Genomic DNA, 23,480 nt, shown 5'->3' on the forward strand with positions numbered 1-23,480 from the left:
TACACATGTTTCCAAGACACCCTAAGCTGTGGACATGTGTAACAAATGGTAAAACATAATAAAATAAAACTGATGTTCGGTGTTGACTTGTTTGGCTGATGAGCTGAGTGGACTCATAGAAACCCACATTTAGGGCTCATGATTACAAACTCTTTCAGTCCCGCTGTCATATTCTGGTATAATTAACTTTAAAGTGTGTTGCTGGGAGGTGAAAGCAAGTGGGTGTGAGGCAACAAACCCCAGCGCACAAACAAATGAACTCCTGACGGCTCACTGATGTTACTACATTCCTGAGTGAGCCATAACATACACGCTCTGCTTGTGTAACAGATCGCCTCACACAAATCAGATGTAGGTTGGCAGACTGAGAGAAGTAACTAACCGTGTGCATGTTGAGACTGTTACATGTTTAAAGGCTGAAATCCAAATGAATTATTTGTATCGAACTAAACAGACATGTTTGACAGGCGTTGAACAAGACTGAGCTGCATTAACAATCCAAAAGCACACTAAAGCAAAGTAACAAAAGAAATGTTTTATTAGACAGAGTTCTGGTAACACTTTCTATGACGGCCATGGTATCATGTATTATAAATTAATATACTTATAATGCATTATAATGTGGTTATAGCACTGTATGATTATAGTTTAAAAACTGATAAATATTCATAATGATTTAAAACAATAATTATAAAACATTATAAAGCATTTTAGAATGACTTATATGGTCAAGTATCATAATGCCTCGTAATTTCTGGTCACTAAGTGACATTTTTTTGCAAGGATAATCCTCTTGACACAACATTTGAGCAACTGAATGACGGACATTTAAATTTCACTGATGTAATATTTTCCCCTAAAAGACTCACTTTATGACTCAGTTCACTCAAATTATAGATAGTAAATGAAACAAATATACTTAACCTGTAACTGAATATAAGGGGTCATTACAGACAATAACAGAGTGCTGGTTAGGTACCCCAATGTCAGCAAGTGACCAGCAAGTCACTGAGATACTTGACCTTTTAAGTCATTATGAAATGCTTTATAATGTGTTATGATTATTGTTACAAAGCATTCTCAATATTTATAAGTACCTTAAACTATAATTATTTAAGCAGGTTATAACACATTAGTATGATTATAATGCATTATAGACACAGGCGTCTTAGAAAGTGTTACCAAATTTTTATTGTACATGGAAATTACTTTATTAATAACAAATTATTACACAGTTAAAAAAACAAAGCGTGGGCCAAAACCTACAACAGCTGCCTTTGTGTACTGGTAAAATGAACGAACATTCTTGATGAGTCAAACATAGCTCATTAATCATGAGATAAATAAATTGCAAAAAGGTTAAGAAAAGACTTTATGGTGATGTCTAAAGGCTGCTGGTAAACTGGTGGGCAATGCCCTTACTAAGGAATAGTTTCAGTTGCATGTGAGCATCATGTGCTTCCTATAAACATAAAAAATAAACTGCCGACGGGGTCAGTTAAACTATAAAGAATGAGCTCTCCCTCAGGGTGACTGGATTAATAATCCCCCACTGTACAACCAAACAGTCTGTTTACTTTTGAATTAGATGAAGGCTGAAAGTCTGTTTATCCACGACTTAATACTTCATAAAAAACAGCAAACTTATGTTAATATTAAGATGAAACGGAGATGTGATCTCTGAAGGGACTCGTTAATCTTCACAGTTGCCAAAGGCCATTATTGTTGTATTCTTTAATGAGCACATTTTATCCTCAGCAGACCTGTCTGTTAATGAATAATAATGGCTGCATGCCGTCATGTATGGCACTGAGGTCGTGGCATTGTTTAGCTGGTACATGGCTAATTGCTCTCTAAACAATACATTGTTAATGTTTTCTGTGTTGCCCACGGAAATGTCTGAGCCCCTGAAAAGTTCCAGAGAATGGGCCGTCCTCACATCTGCTTTACTCATATCAAGTCATGCGTGTGCTCGCTGTCCTAAATTTTTCAGGTCATGTGGCTGGCCACACGTAGTGTTGTTCCACCACAGTTGCGTACATAGTTTTCATCATGAAACAAGCTACAGTTTAGTAAAGCAACAATTAATACAATGTTAATTTTTTTTATGTGGGTGGCAAAACTAAAAGTTAAAAATTATGACAACAGTGTGGGTGTTTGAAAAAGAAACTTTTAGAACAATTTCTGGTTAAGACCCTAAAAACTATGTTTCATCAATCAATTACATAACAAATAACCAAACAAGATGGGAGTCACTGTTTGGATGAGAACAATATCACATCTTTATTAAACATGGGCCTTAGTTAATGTTGCCAACAGTGACAATTCCCCTCTCACTTGGAAGCCTTCTTTGTTATCAGAATAAAACAACCAGAGCTCATTCACAAGCTCGCCCTCAAACAAGCTGCAGCCTTTAGACCAGACGAGATAAACCAGGCTCTTTGTGTGACACAAGTAAATACGGAGCCATTTCTCAGAGCCCAGAAGGGGACATGTATGGTTATTTATCTAAGTGGACAATGAGATCTACAAACATTTCTCACAAGCAAAGCAGAGATGACATCTGTAACACAACACCAACAGGAACCCCAGGTACCCCAGCAGGTGATTTAAGGTGATGTTGGTATAGCAACAAGTAATTTTTTAAAACCTGCATAACTGTTTTTTTCTGAGCCTATTTGGCTATTGTTTTGGTACAAAAAGAGGTTTACTGAGCCTGAGTCGCTGTCATTGGTCGCCATGTACCTAATAAGATGAGATAAACCAAACATATGATACTTGTACATAAGCACAAAACAGCAGACAAAGTTAGAGACTGGGTGAAAATCTGTACATCTATCAAACTAAGCTGCATATATTGTACTCAGAAAATCAACTGCACTCAAATTCTGATGTGTGTTCATAGCCATGCTACAGCATGTGTTATGTGCGCTATATATCTGCTTACAAAGAGATAATTGTCTGTTATGCTTCTAAATATGAGTGTTCATTGCTGACCATAAAATCTAAAGTCCTGCACCATATTTTGTACAAAACATTGGCATCAGTCAAGTTCAACATTACAGTAAAAGAAAAAAAAAATCTGTTACGTTAGAGAAAGATCATGCTAATTTTGCTTTCACTGGGTTACAGAGGTCTAGATTTCAGGGCGATGCAGCGGACATGTCCCCCTAAATTTTTAGAACATGACCATTTGTCTCCCCCCAGAAAAAATAAAAGTAGCAGAGGAATTTTATTTTGGCAAAATTAATTTCCACCATAAAATGGTAGAGAAAGGGAACAAACTGGTGCTTAAAAATTCACCAGAATGCTGGAAATTAAGTGTTTGATGCTCAGAATTATCTTGTGGAGGACCCCCAAACTCCCCGTTTCATACAGTATGTGTCACTTCCAATGTTGAAACAAAACTTATGCCCTTGCTGGGTTCCACAGTTTTGCTTTCAAGTTTAACCCACAACATTAATACAAACATGAGCTCACATGACAAAGCAACAAGAGATATATGAATGTGTTTCAAAATTTTCTATGCTAACTTATTGCAACCCAGTCGCCAGAAAAAAATGTTGCCTTTGTACATTTCTGCAAACAACTGTTATGTTAAATTTGTATGTTTCATGTGCAGATTTGTTGAAACTTTGTTTGTTTTCTGTTTCAATTTTCACTTTATAGGTTGTGACAACGCTGTGGTTAATGTGTGGTTAGGTTAAAGCATAAAAAAACCCTCTGTTAGGGTTAAGATAACATGTTTTGGCTTAAAAACACCTCATTAAAAGATAACACAAACGTTGCAGGAAATATTGTGGCATCTTTTTTGTTTTTTTAAATCCAGTTTTGTCTCATAAACAAAAAACAAAAACAAAAACAAAAAACAAAAACAGACAAAAACAGCAAGAAATGTCCCAATGTCTAATTAAAAAAATACCCATTTTTTGGGGGGCGGAAATATCCCATTTTCTGCCACAAACATGGTTGGAAATATCCCGATGTCTCATTTAGAAAATAGTTTTTTTTGTTTGTTTTGTTTTGTTTTTGCCACAACATGGTAGGGAATATTACTGGTCTCAAACAGTGGTCTGCAGCTTGGCTGCCGTCTGGCCAAGGTGTGTTTTGGCTTAAAATACCCAGCGTCTCACAAAATAAATATCCGGTTTTGTTGCTACAAACATGTCTGGAAATGTCTATATGTCTCATTAAAAAATACCAGACATCACTGGAAATGTCCTGATGTATCATTAAAAAATACCAAATTTTGCTTCCAAAAACATGGTTGAAAATGTCCTGACATCTCGTTAAAAAATACCTGGTATTGTTGCTACACACAGGTCTGTCTCACGCCATTCACCATTCTTCTTCCTCCTGAGGGGAAACTCGGCTCTTATGGACGTAATCAGATCTACATCACTATGAAACATAAAAATGTAACATATCCATGGTTTGCAGAAATGAACAATGCCAGCATATTAATATGGTGACTGGACGGCTTATTGAGGAGACTGCACTCTTTTTAAACAAAACTATTTTAAGCTTGCTACTTTTGTCATGTTCAGTGGATCATGTGTTAGGCTGGAAGAACATTGTTTTATTTATGTATTCATTTTTTCATGTAACACACATCTCTGTCAGCTATTCAAAATAGACAAAACCACAAAGCCACATCTATTTCATCCTATGTTCTGTTAACCATTTCCTCTTTTTCCCCACACTGCAGATAAAGGCTGTGTGAGAGGAAACCTGACTGCAGTACAACAAACAGTCTAAATCTACAGGACAGGGAACACAGACAGGTGTGAGCTCTGATTTTCACTTCTCTATATAAACAGACACACACGCACACACACACACACACACACACACACACACTGAAACATCCACATGAAGCTGTATTTACATGCTCCTTGGGACATACCGAACTTGTATGTGCACAGAGGCTCACGCACATAACACATTGGGTGGTGCCATGGGATCAATCAGTCACTGTGTACTTTTGCCTGTGTTTGTTCCTCTATTGTTTGTGAAGATTAAAGAAGTGCAGAGGAAAGACACTGGAAACACACACACACACACACACACGCGCACACACACGCACACGGCACCTCTGCGTTTTATTTGTATGCCACACCCTTTAAGTCATCAGTCTCAGGTCTAAGTCAAGTCTCAAATCATGAATACCAAGTTGAAGTCAAGTTGACTCTTTTATCAATGTTAGTCAAGCAAGTCACAAGTCCTCAAGTCAAGTCATGTGACTCAAGTAACATAACATCTCAAGTACATCTTGAGGGACTTTCTTCAAATTTGGCTTGGACTCAATGAACTGATAAGATTTTGATGGTCAAAGGTCAAGGTCACTATGACCTTATCTGTCTCATTCTTGTGAACATGATATCTCAAAAATAGCTCAAGGGAATTTCTTCAAATTTGACAGTAATGTCCAGCTTTACTTAAAGGCGCTGTATGTAAGACTGCACTCAAATTCAAAATACTGCCGCGAGTCGTGTCCGCCCCCCCTCCCCTACAGATTCGAGCTTGCTGGACAGCGGCACGCTGGAGACTGATTTGTTTGCCCACAGGCGGCTGCCGTGGCAGGGCCGCGTCGCCGCATCCTTGATCTTCGGTTTTCCAGCGGACCTTTCGAGCAAGTCCGGCTTCTCTGCTGCTAACGCTGCTGCCGGGATACAGCTGAGGAGACTGCTAATGCTATGTACCGGGACACTGCTAATGCTGCTTGCCGTGCTGCTGTAGCTCAGTCGTAACTGTAACTGATGCTGAGACTCTACTGACTGCGTGACTGGTAGACGGTGGTGGGTGGCGCAACAGGCCAAAACACAAATTCAAAACATAAACATGATTTGCGGACCGTAAAAATTTTTTTTAAATGCGAATATTCTGGCTGTACTATTGTTGTCGGTGAGATCAGTATGTTATATGAACATTATTCCTTAGTCTCTGTGACATATTAGGATGATTTTATGACTATTTGCTTTAGATTTCTTACATATAGCTCCTTTAACAAAGAAATGATAAGACTTTGATGGTCAAAGGTCAAGGTCACTGTGACCTTGCAACCATCTCATTCTGGTTAATGTTTTATCTCAAGGACCCCTTGAGGGAATTTCTTGAAATTTGGCACAAGTATCCACCTCAAGTCAAAGATGAAATGATTAGAATTTGGTGGCCAAAGGTCACTGTGATCTTACATTACTCGTACGCTAATTATGAGAAAAATATTCACAAAAATGTCTAATAGGATATAATAATAATGACTTTTTAATAGCCAAAAGGTCAAAGGTCAATTTCACTGTGACATCATTATGTTCTGCAAAAACCCTTTTCTGGCCATTTCCTAGCGTCGTAATTATGGTACAGAAGAGGAGACATTTGGTCAGATACTGAATTGGTGACACAAATCTTGGCTGTCCACCTTGAAACTGTGCTGAGTGTATAGATCTTCTGTGCTGCCAGGGGAAGATATATGTGAAGCATCCATGTTTTCACAGATGTGGATGTAAACTGTAGCTGCAACCTGAATGGTTTACGGAGCCATACAACTGTGAGGTGGTCATTCTAGTTTTCCTTTAAAAGCACAGCTTTCGAAATCTTGCAAAGGAAGCAAATGAATGTATTTCCCAAAATGTTGTACAACCGTCAGAGCTTATTGCCCGCTCAAGTCTTGAAGCAAATCACAAAAACAATGATAGAAATACAGTGTGCTGTGTGTGTGCTTGCTTGAATTTGACATAGTACAGCGGAGACTGGTATCTTTTATCCTGAAAATGATATCAGTTTTCTATATTGGTCCACAATTGTGTTTGTATTTGTGTTCGTGTGTGTGCAGCAACAGTATCTATTTCAAAAACCTTGATAATCACAGCCTGAGTAATTGCCCATCATTTCAGGTGTCAGCGTCTCTGTTCATCTCATCACCGCTTTCCTTTATTCTCTCTCCCGAGCATCAGTCACGACCAGACGTTCAGGCTAACAGGCAGACGGCTCGGTGCTGAGGGCAGTATTGACGCAAGAACGCTGAGTCACAAAAGCATTGCGTGTGTGTATGTGTGTGTGTGTGTGCGTGCGTGTGCATACATGCGTGTTCATGCAGAGGAACACAGGTGTAACCCAGCCATCTGTTCTTCTGTCTTCATCAGAGTGAACAACATTTGTTCAGAGAAGATGTCCATGTTCCCTTTTGGCTCACTGGGCTTGAAAAGTACCTGTGTCGTCAAGTCCAGTTAAATTATCTTGAATTAACTTGAATTAAATCAAGTCAGGTCACACTAGGTCATGCCACACAAAGCTGAGTTATTTCAAATCAAATATAGTCAATCTGTTGTGTCAATTCTGTGACCAGACAAGTGGTCGGATTAAGGCAAGTCAATGTTATTTATAGCCCAACCTCACAAATCGCAAATTTGCTTCAAGGCAACCCAGTCACCAGAAGAAAATGTTGGCCTTGTGTGTTTCAGCAAGCCACCCATAAGTGACATTGGTAAATTCATATGTAGCCTATCAAAATCTCTACAGTGACATAGTTGAGATTATGTCAGCCTGGGTTTTCTCCGGGTACTCCAGCTTCCTCCCACAGTCCAAAGACATGCAGGTTGGGGATAGGTTAATTGGTGACTCTAAATTGGCTGTAGGTGTGAATGGTTGTCTGTCTCTATGTGTCAGCCCTGCAATAGTCTGGCGACCTGTCCAGGGTGTATCCTGCTTCTCACCCAATGTCAGCTGGGAAAGGCTCCAGCCCCCCCGCGACCCTCAAGAGAATAAGCGGTTATGAAGATGGATGGATGGATGGATGTGAGCTGACTTTGTAGACAGGATGACTGCCAAGCTGCAGACCACAGTTTTAGACTAACACTCAATAACACCACTTGTTTTTTGTGAGACATCACAGCATTCTAGCAGGAACTGTGACACCAAAACCAGGTATTTTGGGTAAAACATGATCTTTTCCTAACCCCAATCATGTGTTTGTTTGTTTTTTGTGCCTAAACATAACCACAGCTTAACCACAGGGTTGTTGAAATATAATTTTTTTAAACTTATAAGCTACATAAGAATGTGCAGATGTAACGTATCAGTGGTTTGCAGAAATGTACAATGTAGGGCTGTATCCAACTCAGTGTTACGCCATTTGGCTGTTCATTACAAATATTTAGCTATTTGTTCCTTTTTTTCCACATAGAGTTTGAGAGTTTGATCCATAGACTGTATATAGTAATTGATATGTGTCTCCACTTACCCCCACTGTACAGATGTGAAGCTAAAATTCCAGATATGGCCACTGACATCTTGGCTCTGGTGACATCATTCAGAGCCAGAGTCCCGCCCACACACCAGTCCAACCAATCGTGAGCAGAGCCACTGAATGTGAGCCAACTAAACAGACAGTTGTCAGTCATGTTGTAAAATGTTTTATAGCATCAAATTTCTAATTAAAACCAAACTTATCAGAAAAAGGAACACTTGAACAAACAGCAGTGTGATATTAACTACCTTAAATGACAGACACCATCTTTGGGAAAAAGTTCTCTCATGTGTGCTTTGAGTTTTTAGTTTGGCTCATGTCCCATCCACTAACATGAAGGGGGTGGGCTTTATGACCTATACTGCAGCCAGCCACCAGGGGGCGATCAAGAGGTTCTAGCTTCACTTTTTGGGGAGCTGACATGTCGTCTATCTTTATATACAGTTTATGGTTTGAACGGGGTTCAGTGGGATGTTTGGTGTGACAGTGTGTTCACGTCATATAGTAAACAAGCTAACTGCGCTAATGATGGATTGGATATTCAAAAACATTTTTTGTCGACACTAGATACCAAAAAAGAAGCCTGAGACTGTTTTGTAATTAATTGCTGCAAGATGAAGGTTCACCACTTCTAAGTGAAAAGCATAAGATGAAGTTATGTCATTAAGTCTCTCCTCCTCTGTGCTGCTGCATGGTGTCTGCAGCTGTCTGTACCAAAGAGCAGTGTGAAAGTAAAGAGTGCTCACTCTGCAGCAAAATCCGGAGACCAAAATGTCCCCAGAATTACACCGCACAGCACACTGACTACCAAAAAATGCTCGACTTCCTTGAAGCACTCTCCGTCGACTGAGGGGTCTCCGACTAAGGATTCCAATCTCTGACGTTCAGGGGGCAGCCCTGCTACAATGCCAATGTTTATTCTGGTGACTGGGTGGCTCAAGGGACTGTAAATCAATCAATCAATCAATCAATCAATCAATCAATTTTATTTATAAAGCCCAATATCACAAATCACAATTTGCCTCACAGGGCTTTACAGCATAAGACATCCCTCTGTCCTTTGGACCCTCACAGCGGATAAGGAAAAACCCCTTTAATGGGGAAAAAAACGGTAGAAACCTCAGGAAGAGCAACTGAGGAGGGATCCCTCTTCCAGGACGGACAGACGTGCAATAGATGTCGTACAGAACAGATCAGGATAATAAATTAACAGTAATCCGTATGACACAATGAGACAGAAAAAGAGAGAGAGAGACAGAGAGAGAGAGAGACAGAGAGAGAGAGAGAGAGAGAGAGAGAGAGCGAGAGAGAGAGAGAGATGCAGGACAGACGGTAATGACAGTAGCTTACAACAACATTATTGAAAGTAATAATATTATAGTTATAGTTCTGGCTACTGTGGTACAATATGCTGAAAGTATATATTAATATCTGGCAGTATACATGTGTGACAATAATCATATGTGTATAATAACAGTAGAAGTATGACTAATGATAAATCAAGTCAAATAAAGTTGTGCTGTGCCGTGTTATGCCAAGGAGCTTTAAGTCACGTCAAGTCAATTCAAGTGAAGTTAAACAAACTCAAACCACTTAATTCCTGCTTTTTGAGAGGAGAAATGAGGAACTGAATCAGACACCATTGACATTATTGATTAAATCCAGTGCAGTCTATTTGAAATTAGCATAATGTTTAAATATAAAAGCCCTCATCTTTTGCAATTCACTGTGAATGTATCTGTTACAGTGTCTTTCATTAAAGAAATGGGAGCTATCACTTTATCTAAATGTCTAAATGTCACACATGGGCAGGTAAAGACATTTCACTGAAACTGTTGAGAATTTTCTGTTTGCATTCAACATGCTTACTACAGTAAGTGTAATATAGTAAAAGCAACACCTGTATCTGTTGTGAACATCCAACACCAAATGAGGCAGCCAGTTATCTTATGTCTGGCATTTTCAGCCATCAGAGACTTGATGTATCATGGATCCCCACGACTCCGATGAAATGCTCTAGTAGGTCTGGCTTCAAGGAAGAAGGGTGGCATATTTCTTATCAGGAATATTTATACAATGTGAATTTGTAATATATCATGTTTTTTAACTGTTTGACATTATCTATAGCAGCACAAGTGGAGAACATGTGATAAAATGCGTGACTGCTCTGCAAAACCCTGAGGCAGAGAGGATGAAGATGTGGTCCTTCAGGCTCTCTGCTAAACTTTCCATCACAACATCTCCGTTTGTTATTTTATTTTTACAACTTAAAGAGGCACGCACAACCAGGAATTATGACATCAAATATGCCTGTAAATTCACTTAAATTCTGTCCTTTGCTTGCATGCCAACACACAAACATCCTGTAGCACACACCCTTAGGCACCTCAGAGAAAGCATCAAAGGTTAGCAGTCAGGAGTGAGCGGTGGGCAGAGCAGTCATGTGCTCTTTGTGTGTGAGTAGCGAGCTCATGTGTGTGTGTGTGTGAGCTTTTGTGAGTGTTTGTAAATGCTGGGAAGGAAAATGAATATCGCAATACGTTGACAGATGGTTGGAAAGAGCTGATACCCACAGCAGAATCCGGCCTTGATGAATTCATAGGTCAGTTCTAAACATTGTCTCCTCCATTTTTAATCACTGTAAACGGATATGAAATAATCAGAGATGATGGAGATGACAGGTGATAATACCTCCATTCAAACAGAGAGGGCTGATCCATTCAAAGGAGCAGAAGGCACATGAGACATTCTTTCTGATATTGTGAAAGCAATACCAATCTTGCACAACGATTGTGACATTTAATTCTGCAGTTGGCAATATTTATCTGTAACAATAAAATCATTAGGGGAGACTGGAGCCCTCCCCCTACCCCCTAAACGTGAATCCTAGTCTGGAGTCCTTGCTGACAGGAGGGCCTCCTTCATCCTCTCTAAACTCCTCCCTCCATCTTACTCTCGTTCCATCCACCCCCTTCCTTCCTTCCATCCATATCCCACCTGCCCCTTTACTCAATATCCCACCTGTCCAGGTTGCAGGGGAATACAAACTGCTGGGACTCTGAGGTTTGGGGAGTTTTGCGATTACATCCCTTCTTGGGAAGAATCCCTCATCTTTCTCCTTGAAAGTAAAGCTTGGTTTACCATATCCAGCTTTGTCTCTTCTCAGAAACTTACGGCTCAACTTACCCCTGTTCAAATTGCTCAACTTACCCCATAGCTACCATACTGACTTTATTAGCCCCCACAGCTAAAATGGAGCACTTTCATGCTAGCTGTACTACCTCATTTTGTAGTTAATAGATACCACAATTGATGTATAAAACAAATTAAAAATGATCTATTTTGGTCTAAACACAATCCCGATGAAACTTATGATAGACTAAATTCACTTTCATGAGTGAAAAATGCTTTTTTGGACATAAATCTCACTTAACCCATGTGGTTCTTACCTTCACAGACTCCATAAAATGATGCCTTCCTCCTAAATATTTGGTCACATGCTCAATTTAATTTACGGTTTCCTAGCAACAAGGGGTGGCTCAACTTACCCATTGGCTCAACTTACCCCAGTCTCCCCTACTCAATATCCAGACGTTCAGTTGGACATTTTATCTCTTTCAGTGTCATGCGGTAAAATATTTCTCAATGTCTCATTAGCAATGGAGATGAACAAAACACACTACTATAATGCTGTGGCTCAAGTCATCTGTAACAGTTTTGAAAGACTGGCTCCATAGAAACACACAGCTGCCCTCTTCTGGCTATAATATGCAACGTCATCCTTTTTTAAAGTGTCCAGAGCACTAGTTGCTACATTTCCCTGATGTTAAATTAATTTTTGAGAAAAGGGAGGTTATTAACTTTCATTATATTCGCATTAAAGCATCGTAGTTTGGTTAAAATTTGACATATGCTACTGTTGGAGCTGTAATTACCAGGATGGATGACTGCTGCTGTGGGTGTGCACAGCTTGTCAGGAGGTGGTTTTAGTGGCAAACAAATGCCGTATCACAGTGTCATGACAGTTTTCTGCTCATTAGCACCTGTCATTTCTCTCTGTGACATTCCACACACACTGAAGATAAATGGACACGTGTATTCAAACACGCAATGCACATGGGACCATAGAGTGTGTATATACCCACACCACCACTTGCTACCCATCATCATCATCATCATCATCATCATCATGTGCATTCTGTCCAAGCATACATACATAATCATGCATATTCACTGATATGGATCTGCTCAAAGATTGTGGGTCAAACACTTGAGTCAACTTTACAAACTGTGTGCACTAAAAGAATATTGTCTCTCACTGATTATTTGAAGAATATTAGCTTTTGGCATCAAACTGAAGATTTAGAGTCACACAGGCTTGATTGAACAGGTTGAGGATGTCTTTGCTCCTCAGTCTGCCAACCTATTAAATCAGAGTTTAGGTCCTAAGTAGCCTCTGTGTACTTGGTTATAACTCTGAATGTAAAAAGATTAAGTGATTAAATTGCTTGTTTTCCCTGCATCCACTTTTTTATAATGTCTGAATGTGATTTTGTTGTTTGGTGTTTTGTACTTTTTTATTTTTGTATTTATGTGTATCTATGTGAAACAGTGTTCATCTTGGGACACGACAAATTTTGGAAAATACTCTGATAATAAAATGAAATTAAATCAAATCAAATATGTGCCAATGTTTGTGTATATATGTAATATGTGAAAGACACATCACAGGAATATTATTAACGGTTACACGTTCACTTTTTACACCACTTGGGACCACATTTCAGTATTTTCTGCTCTCTCCCAGTGATTTCAGGCCACCTTTTAAATGTCCTCCCGCACACTAGAGGGCGCTGTTGTATTTCTACGCCGTGCATACGTCAAATTTGTTGCCGGAAGTAAATCTCATCTTCCAGAGGAAAGACATGCGAGTTTGTTTGGATTTCCATGTGACACTGACTTCATTTAAAATAGCAGATAAAACCCTGGAAATTGAACGGTATCTGCCAGTGAATCACAGCAGCCATGGGCAAAAAGGGCAAGAAAGAGAAGAAGGTGAAAGGAGCGGAGAAGACAGCTGCCAAGATGGAGAAGAAGGTTTCAAAGAGGTCCAAACGAGAGGAGGTAACCACACGTAACCCGGACTAAACTATTAAATTATATACTATTAATTCATTGCTAATGTTTTCAATTTTCACATGATTTTTGGCATACTACCGTGCCAATAGTTTTGTACAAATGGGTTTTAATATATTGTTAAAATGATTTGTAGCTAACTTTTAGCTTACTGCAAATGCTAACTAAAACTCAACTCTCATACTAAATTGGTGCAGTTAACAAATCTGTCTATAAGACAGTTATTAGGACTTTCAGTATTACAAATATTAATATTAGCAATTCCCAGGACCCAAAACACTGGGTTAATTAATTTTTCTGAACACGATTTATAACCCTCTGGTTTTGTTCTTACCTTCCTTCCTTCCTTCCTTCCTTCCTTCCTTCCTCCTCTGTTTGCAGGAGGATTTGGAGGCTCTGATTGCTGAGTTTCAGAACCTGGACGCAAAGAAGACCCAAGTTGTAGAGACAACATGTCCACCTCCATCACCAAGGTGAAAGGCTGCATCACTTTCTACAAGATCACTTTATTGTCCCATTTAGGGAACTTGTCTTGCATGTAACTGAAATGCAGAAACTATTTAAATGGAAGATCATCTGCTGAATTATCAAGAGCATTTCACAATTAAATGATATGAGCGATAAATGTATTTCTTCAGAATCAGAATCTCTATTCAGGGGGCAGCAGGTCAAACTCTTAACTATGTTGTGAAGCCTGTTCTTGTCATCTGTCAAGGGATTACTAAACAAAACCCAAAACTACAGAACATGTAATGTCTGACTCTACTGTAGAGTTGTAGAGGAAATTCATGAGTTTTCCACACACAGTTTCAGTTGCTGACGGGCTGTTTTACAGATTGCTGTGGTGTCATTATAATTACATGCTAATGTTTAACACGTACTGACTGGACTGACTGACTTCCAGTCTTTAATTGGGCAAACAGTCTGTTGGCAGGCACTCGATGGTGGCACTAGGAGAAGTATTACAAAAAGAATACCAGTCATCCTGAGGGGGACATGAATGTGTGCACCAAATTTCATGGCAATCCATCCCATAGTCGTTGAGATATTTGGCTCAGAACTACACCTGGCAAGCAATTGGTGGTGCTAGAACAAAGGTCGGGGGATCAACAGAGTCAGTAGGATTCATTCTCTAAGAAATGAGAATGTACAAAATTTTGTCCTAATAATATTATTAATATTATACATGAATCATGCCTGTCAGCCACAGAAGAAGGGTGTATGTATCTGAATCTCTGATGTCTTTTTATGTTTTTCAGATTGAGTGCGTCTCTCTCTGCTCATCCCGAGAAAGATGAACTCATCATGTTTGGAGGAGAATTCTTCAATGGAAGGAAGGTAGAAGAAAATACTCTGTGTGACTGAATAAATAGATAATTAGAGGGTTCAGCGTGGTGACATTTAATCTGTGTCCACCAGTTCACAGCCACTGAATAAATTTGTCTCTTGAAAACCTGTTGTTGCATTTCTTTTCTGCAGACATACCTGTACAACGATCTGTTTTTCTACAACATCAAGAAGAACACCTGGGTTAAATCAGAGATCCCCAACCCTCCTCCCCCACGCTGCTCTCACCAGGTATGCCCACAGAGAGGATCCGTAATCCTAAAGTTCCTCTGCCAGTTTAAGTTTTAAGCTTTAATGTATTTTATTTGAATCTCAGCTATAGATTTAGTTAAGCAGAATTATTCCAAGTAAGCAAAGATCAGGTTCCTGGTAGTGCCACATTTGCTCCACTGGAACATTGTTATCTTTGAAGTTCTTTATCAATCATGTAAGTCTTTATTTAAACCACAAGAGGGCAGACTCCTGTAGCGCAGATCAGAGGAACTTATCAGCAGTGTCATCACGGCTGATGGCCTGGTGCAAGAAAACCAATTAAATCTGAGGACATAAAACCTCCTTATCTCGCTCTGTTTATGCAGCGCTCTCCCTTTTTTCCTCCCCTCTGTCTCACTCCTCCCTCTTAGGCGGTGGTAGTTCCCCAGGGTGGGGGTCAGCTCTGGGTGTTTGGGGGAGAGTTTGCGTCTCCAAACGGGGAGCAGTTCTACCACTACAAAGACCTTTGGGTGCTGCACCTGGCTACACACACGTGGGAAAACATCAAGTATGTGCACAAGTAACTGTTATAAAAATAGATGTAATGATGAACGGAAGGCATCATGAATGGAAGTAATGATCAACAGATTGAATGAGTGAATGCAGAGATCAGAGGGTGGCCTGAAATATGGTTTCAAATGAAATTAATTTATGAGGACATCTTAAGTAGTTCACTCTATCCTGTACGTTAGGTAATGTAATCAGTAGATAAGTTGATAGCTTAGGTAATCAAAAAATTACGGTGCCATAAAATCACTGCCTGATTAAGTAAAGCACATCCCATAGGTGCACAGTGTTGTGGATATTTGCTTTGTATTTATTTATAATTGTAATCTTACATATATCAGTGATCCAAACAGATTTCAGCTTTTGTGTATTTCCAGAGCGCCTGGTGGTCCATCAGGACGCAGCGGCCACCGGATGGTCCTCAGCAAGAGACAGCTGTTGGTGTTTGGAGGTTTCCATGAGAGCACCAGGTAGGCAGAAGGTGGACAGCGTTGGTGTTTTCTTGGGGGAAATACATTCACATATATAAGTATTTCCAGTTACTTGAGACATTACACATATATCTGAAACTTGAACGTCCAGTGTGCAACTCTGGAGAAAGATCGTTAATAGTTAAGTTTCATTCCCTGGTTGTCAAATACCGACACTTTGGCATGTCCACTGATGTGATATTAACACCAGAGGCAGCCTTTAACAACTTTATGAGAGGCACCAAGCTGTCAGCTACCTCCCATGTAAACCCATCCCCGACAATACCTGACACAGAGTAACTGACATATTATCAAAAGTGAGAAAGTTTGTGTACATTGGGAGTGAGGGGAGGTGGATGGGACAAACAAACCATGACTTTCAGCCAGAAAACCACAATTTGCTTGTGTGTAAAACCAGAGATTTTAGGGTTGACTACACTGTTAACAACAAGCTTACCAAGTGTATGGTGATAAAAGCACAACGCTCACCAGCAACATCCTGTGTCCGCCAGCCGATCTGCTCCCACAAATGTGTTTTTCTGTCTTTCTTGTCAGGTTAGACAGTAGCTTAGCTAAAGAAATGGCAGTGATGTCACCACTGCCTCTCTTAAATGTTCAGAGATTTTCATGTAGAAACCTCAGAGCGGCCGCACAAAAAAAGCCAAAGCTCTCCAAAAAAAAAAGAGATGCCGGCTTGCTATCTTAAATCATGCATTGGGGCTGCATTATGCCAGCGTTGTTCGTTTTCATGTAAAAAAAAAAAGTGAAGGTGTCTTCATGGCAGCAGTATTGCAGGATCTCTTTGTAGAAAGGGCTAACGCTAATGCCTAACTGGTAAAATTAGTGGAGCATTGAGCAGCTCCAGAGCCAGATATTTTTCTCTGGAGATAAAAACAGAGCTGAAAGGATAGCGATTATTGGACTTATTGGACAAACGTGAAGTGATATTCAGCTTGTTATAGAGCTCTGCCCCAGAGTGATCATAAAACGGATTAAGGCCCTGTGTCCACATAGCGCCTTTTTCTGAGCGCCAGAAGAAGGCCAGCGTCTTTTTTCAATCGTTCTCAATGAGGAGAGAGCGTCTGCGGCCGCTTAGGGAAAAGGCGCTGCGCCCAGCGTCTTTTTTCCAGCCGCTCCTCCTTTTTTGTGCGGCCGCTCCGAGCGTTTTGAGTTGAAAATCTCTGAACTTTTCAGAGAGGCGCTGGTGTCGTCACCAGCGCTTTTTCCAGGCAACCAATCATATCGCGGAACTCGTCACCCTGGTAACCAGAAAAAATGGAGGAGAAGCTGGTGCTGGCCGTGTCCGTCTATCCGGAGTTGTATGACATGTCACACAGACATTACCATAACATGTGTATATATATATATATATACACATACACATATACATGTATATATTTGTGTGTATGTATGTGTGTATGTATATATATATATATATATATATATATATATATACACACACATATATAATATATATACATACATGTAATAGTAGCTTAGTTAAATGAATTATTTTTACAGCAATAGGCCTATATAAATTGAGAGATTTTACAGTAACACACATGTAATCAATTCTAACCCATACAGTGGTGGCAAAGTTACTAAGTACATTAACACAAATCCTACTAATAAAACATGATGATGACTTCACCAGCTGTAGCATTAAAAGATTAACACAGTATATGTATCATACGGAAGACGAGAGACGGCCATGTATTTTTTTGTGTGTGTGCACTGTTATCTCGTGATAACGACTTATTATTTTGTTATGTCGCCGGGGCGATTATTTCCTCATTCATTGCCTCAAGGAGGGACAGCCCTGCAGGCAGGGAAAGAGCAGCTCGCGAGGGCTGCTCTCTCCCTGCCGGCTGAGGGACTGTTTGCGCTTTTACGCACGGGTCGGTGGTGAAGTGGCGCACATGACTGGTGCTACGGACGGACGGACGGACGGACAGACAACCACGTAGGCTATCTAAAACAGGTAATACATCTGGCTACATCTTTCCCACATCAAAGATCCGTGATCACCTACACCCACGTGTGTAAAAGCGCACACAATTCCGTGTCCTCTCACCGCGGATGCTGTGATTTGATGGCCCGGTACTCATTGTAGCCCACTCTTATAAGACCCAATAATAATAATAATAAGTTACTGTGGACCTATATGTCATGCCTTTTAATTATTGATGCCTCCAATGGTTAGTGTCATGCACCCTCATCCTCCTTGCTCTACATGTACGTCTGTCAGATTGAGCAGTGACAGCAGGGACATCACTATTAAGCTCATCCAAACATAATATGAGCGCAAGCATCTTCCGGTTGGTGCTCATCGTGAAAGAAATGTCAAACTATAGATAAAAACCAAAGAGGCGATGCTGCAAAACTGCACGGCTACAGGAATTGTCAAGATATTGTTGTCATAGAAACGAAAACCCTCGTGAGCGTTTTTTTTGCGGGCGCGCAGACGCTTCATCCCAGCGCTCCGCAGCGCCCTTCCAGCACCTTTCTGCCAGAAAAAGGCGCTATGTGGACACAGGGCCTAATGCAGCTTTGAGAATAAAATCCAGACTGTCATTTAAACAGCAATCTCTTTATGATCGGTCATAAAGTTGACTCTCCTCAAGCTCTTAAATGTATCAAATCATCTGTTTTCAATCAGAGATTCAGTTTCAGCCCTTTCCTCTCCTGCTTCTTCCTCCTCCTCCTCCTCCTCCTGCAGGGATTTTATCTACTACAATGACATCTACTCCTTCTCTCTGGACACCTTCTCCTGGTCACGTTTCAATCCATCAGGCTCCGCCCCCTGCCCACGCTCCGCCTGTCAGATGACCTCCACAACCGACGGCATGGGTGTCATCATCTACGGAGGATACTCTAAAGTGGTGAGTGTGTGTATGTGTGTGTCTCTCCCTTATTGCTAATACATTACTTGTCATGGTTTGCCTAACTGTGTGTGTGTGTGTGTGTGCGTTTGTGTGTGTGTGTGTGTGTGTGTGTGTGTGTGTGTGTGTTCATGCAGAGAGTCAAGAAGGATGTAGAGAAGGGGACCATCCACTCTGACATGTTCCTTCTCAAGCGAGAGGGTAAAGATGATCAAGGTACAAACAACTTAAATTATCAAAGACATTACCAATATAAACATTAATAGAAATCACCCAGTGTCTATCCTTGTTGATATTTTGTGTGACTCTGTCCTCCAGAAAAGTGGTTGTGGTCCAGGTTGAACCCCTCTGGCAACAAGCCCCCTCCCCGCTCTGGTTTTTCTCTGGCTGTGGGCCCAGCGGGGCGAGCGGTGTTGTTTGGTGGGGTTTGTGATGAGGAAGAGGAGGAGACGCTGGAGGGCGACTTCTACAATGATCTCTACCTGTATGACACAGTGAAGAACCGCTGGTTCCCCGGCCAGCTCAGGGTAAGATATGAGGCCATGAACCTGCTGAATGAATGAGTGTTTGTCAAATTTGTTCAGACAGAAGAAAGTTCAGACTCTGTTCTGCATATATGTGATGCTTAACAAGTCAAACACCAACACCACTGCATGATGTACTAGTATGTGACATCAGCATCAATATATTCATGGACAGCAACATTACTACAATCCTCAGGACAACCACCAACCAAGTCACTAAATCATCATCGTCATCACCAACAGTAACAGGCAACAGTCAGTGACAATGTCATGAGACAGGATTTTCCACTCTGGAAAGTTATTACGGCAGCAACTATTTTCCTTTTGTTGCGCAGATGACAAGATGAACATTTTAAATATGGCGTTGAAGTTACAAATTAATCTACCAGGAATGTGCGTTTGCATGTATATGATTGGCCAGCACAGGCCCTCACCGAATGATCTTACAGCAGCAACAGTTGAGCCTGGCTGAACTTTTTGCTGGACGATGGCGCCTTCTCTGTAGGTGTCTCTGCTGCACTGCTGGACTGGCTCCAGTCAGTGAATGAAAGCGCTGCCTTTTTTCATGCAGGGCCCAGATCAACACAAAAATAAATAGCCAACACTTTTGATCGGTGATTAATAATTTCTATACAGTACAAGTATCCACCACTGGTTGGTGAAAACTACAGAGTATCGATGCTTCAACCAGTGTCTGCGATTATTCATTGTTTTGTTTCTGTCTGTCCAGGGAAACAAGTCAGAGAAGAAGAAAAAAAGAAGGGGGAAGAAGGGTGGAGCGGAGGGTGAAGGAGGAGAGAAGAAAGAGGAGGAGGAGGAGGAGGAGGAGGGGGCACCTCAAGGACCAACTGAGGTCATCAAGGAGATTGTCACTGAGGATGGCACAGTGATGACCATCAAGGAAGTGATCCCTGGAGCCCAGGAGGAGGAGGAGGAAGAGGAAGAGGAAGAGGAGGAGGAGGAGGACGATGGCAAGATTATACACACACACACACACACACACACACACAATACAGATAGGCTGGACAATCACATGTTTGTTATCTCTTCTGGTTCAGCTTCGGCCCCCTTGGTGGAGCCCTGTGCAAGGTCCAGCGCCATGGCAACAGTGCGTCAGGGCAAGCTCTTCCTATACGGCGGGATGTTTGAGGTTGGCGACCGCCAGTTCACCCTGAATGACTTCTACTGTCTGGACCTCAATAAGATGGACCAGTGGGAGGTTTTGGTTGAAATGGACCCGAGTGAGTAACAAAGACACGTCAAGAATGTACGAGTGAAGTGACACAAAAATGTGATTGGCAATGTATTCAGCTCAGCAGGTAGTCGTAAAGCAGCCGGTATGCTAATTTGTCTTGTTTGAATATATTGTGATGCAGGAGAGGAGTTGGAGGATGATAAGATGGGAGATAAGTATGTAAGGTTTCATTTAGATTTATGATTTTTTTTCTCCACAGAGACACAGGAGTGGCTGGAAGAGTCTGAGTCAGAGGATGAGGAGGAGGAGGAGGAGGGGGAGGCAAAAGGAGCAGAAGGGGAGGAAGAGGAGGAGGAGTCTGAAGAGGAAAGCGAGGATGAGAAAGGCAAGGAATTATTCTGTCTCTTTGCTGTCTTTTACATATCTGTATTTTCCACTTCACCTTCAGTCATGTCGTCCATCTTTATATACAGACATTAATGTAGGCCATCTTAGTTTATCCTGTTAGCATGCTAACCTGTTAGCAAAGTACAGTGGAGGCTGATGCTAATGTCATTAGGTTTGCAGACATAACTCAAGTACTGTGTGTAAGTCTGACCTGTTGATGACTGAAGTCAGTAAGATTCCTCCTCCGTGAATGTCTATACAACATTTCATGGCAGTCCATCCAATAGTTACTGAAACACTTCTGTCTGAATCACGGGGGGTGGACTGGTCGACAGATTGACCGACAATAGGCCTTTCCACAGAATTTTTTTTTTTCATGTCACAGTTTGAAAGGCAGGAGTGTTAACTAAAAAGTCAGTGATGTTCCATTAAGCTGCTTCACTGTCAGGGTCCTACTATTGTGTATGTTATCTGACCATCACATTATCATGGCTTACTGGGACACTTGAATAGAACAGAGCCATCATTAATATTATATGTGACACCTAAACCAAATATACTGGCTCTTACATTTGCTGTAATGCGACTGATAGCATGTTTTTGCCTGGTAAAAGTCCGGATCTTTTCATCTCCATGCCCAGAGTTTGAAACGCAGGTTATCTGTTAGAATTTTTCGATAACCCTAATAGGTTATTTTTATGGTTCCGTGCCAGTGATAGCGATAGCTGCAGTCATTATGTTTTCGGGTTGTCCGGTTTTCCGTCGTGAACATGATATCTTAAGAGCTCTATGAAGAAATTTTTTCAAATTTGGCATTTGGACTCAACAGTGAACTGATTAGATTTTGGTGCTCAAAGGTTAAGGTCACTGTGACCTTGCGTCTGTCTAATTCTTGTGAACACAATACATCAAGAAAGCCTTTAGGGAGTTTCCTCAAATTTGACACAAATGTCCACTTAGGCTCAACAATGAACTGATTAGAATTTGGTGGTTGAAGGTCAAAGGTCAAGGTCACTGTGACCTCACCAAACATGTTTTTGGCCATAACTTAAGAATTCATTCGCTAATTACAACAAAAATTTCACACAAATGTCTAGATGAGGAGCAAGGAACAAGGAGGTGCTGACATTTTATATCTAAAAGGTCAAAGGTCGGTTTCACTGTGACATTATATTCTGCAAAAACACTTTTCTGGCTGTTTTTTAGCACCACATCTCAGGAACAGAAGGGAAGACCTTTGGTCAGATACTGGTTTGTTGACACTACTCTTGGGCATCCACCTTGAATGTGCTGATTGTATCGATCGTCTGTGCTGCCAAGTTAAAGATGTGTTTGAAGCATTTCACAGACATGGATGTAAACTGTATGTGCAACTTGACTGGTTTGCGGAGGCGTACAATCACAGAGTGGTAATTCTAAATCTCAGATGTGACTCCTCCTGAGCCAAAGAGCACAATGTAGTAAATCTGTTTTCATAGGCTGAATAGCACTCATAAAAACTGACCTTTGATCTAGTTTGTCTTTAACTCAGTGAGTTGGGTTGACCCTAACCTTAGTCTACTGGTTACATGAATCAATCAGATATGCTTGCTGGGAAATTTGGAGCGGATAGGCCCCTTGAAACGTGATGTTTAATTTGGCAGGAAGCCAGCTAGACACTGTTCTCAGTAAATATAACCATGATTTTTTAAAATGTTAGCAGCAATTTTAACCTCCCTACCTGTGTGTGTTTCCAGATGAAGACGAGCATCCTGCAGTGCAGGAGGGAGAGACAGTGACGGATTACCAGAGCCGTACAGAGCAGTACTGGATGGGACTGGCACGTGCCAACATGGGCCCTGACGCCAAGGACAAAAAGGTTGCCAAGGTTGCCCTCGCAATGGCCAAAGTCTTCTTTGAAGATCAATAGTGGGAAGTGCCAAAACTGTTTGAGTGACTGTGAGTGTGCGTTTTGTTTGTGTGTGTAAAATAGTTTTTTTTCTAATTACATTTTATAAAACGTGTTATTTGACTGTACTGCAAAAAATTCAGTAATGGATTTCATTCAATTTTAAAACAGAAAATAAAAGCACTTTATTTTCTCCCACTTATCAAATTGAATTTGAATATGTGGTCTGTTTTCCATTTGTGAATATTCCATTACATTAGATGAGGTATTATAGTTTGTTGAGTATAACAGTTTTCATTTATTTTGAGCGTGATATTGCTGCTGTCTATTTTGAGACCTGTGTGTTGAAGCAAAGTAAAGCAGACAGTGTTTAAATACATCTTGGTGCAGGCAACCATTGAAATTAAATCACATGTGGTTTGGGTTTTGTGAGACTGGAAAGTTGGAGGTTGAACATACTGCTAAGTTGCTCAGCTTCTCTATAACGTACTTCTTTGTTTACACATATTTAAAAATCTGTCAGACGTTTCTGTAGTTTTCCTCTTTTACTGTTTACAATCAGATAAGTGATGTCAAAGTTCGTTTTACTTGCAAGCTTCTCAGATTTCCACAAAAATGCAGAGAGCTGTGCAGCAAACCACCAGAAG

General features: G+C 40.7%; 1 protein-coding gene across 2 annotated transcripts; it reads left to right on the forward strand.

Annotated features, from left to right (window-relative positions):
- The first annotated feature begins 13,149 nt into the window (after positions 1–13,149).
- On the forward strand, positions 13,150–23,040 carry klhdc4 (kelch domain containing 4). Of its 2 annotated transcripts, XM_033634400.2 has the most exons (13): positions 13,150–13,369; positions 13,763–13,854; positions 14,641–14,719; positions 14,861–14,959; positions 15,352–15,488; positions 15,865–15,957; positions 18,677–18,839; positions 18,977–19,055; positions 19,158–19,366; positions 20,094–20,334; positions 20,422–20,604; positions 20,818–20,943; positions 22,682–23,040. In XM_033634400.2, exons 1-13 carry the CDS (start codon positions 13,271–13,273, stop codon positions 22,852–22,854), a joined length of 1,773 nt encoding a protein of 590 aa, XP_033490291.2. In that variant the 5' UTR covers positions 13,150–13,270; the 3' UTR covers positions 22,855–23,040. The 2 variants fall into 2 exon arrangements, with proteins under 2 accessions (XP_033490291.2, XP_078024319.1); XM_078168193.1 differs by having other exon boundaries at positions 20,094–20,604.
- The last annotated feature ends 440 nt before the right edge of the window (positions 23,041–23,480 follow it).

The sequence above is a fragment of the Epinephelus lanceolatus genome, chromosome 5 (genome assembly GCF_041903045.1).
Source record: "Epinephelus lanceolatus isolate andai-2023 chromosome 5, ASM4190304v1, whole genome shotgun sequence".
Lineage (NCBI taxonomy): Eukaryota > Metazoa > Chordata > Actinopteri > Perciformes > Serranidae > Epinephelus > Epinephelus lanceolatus.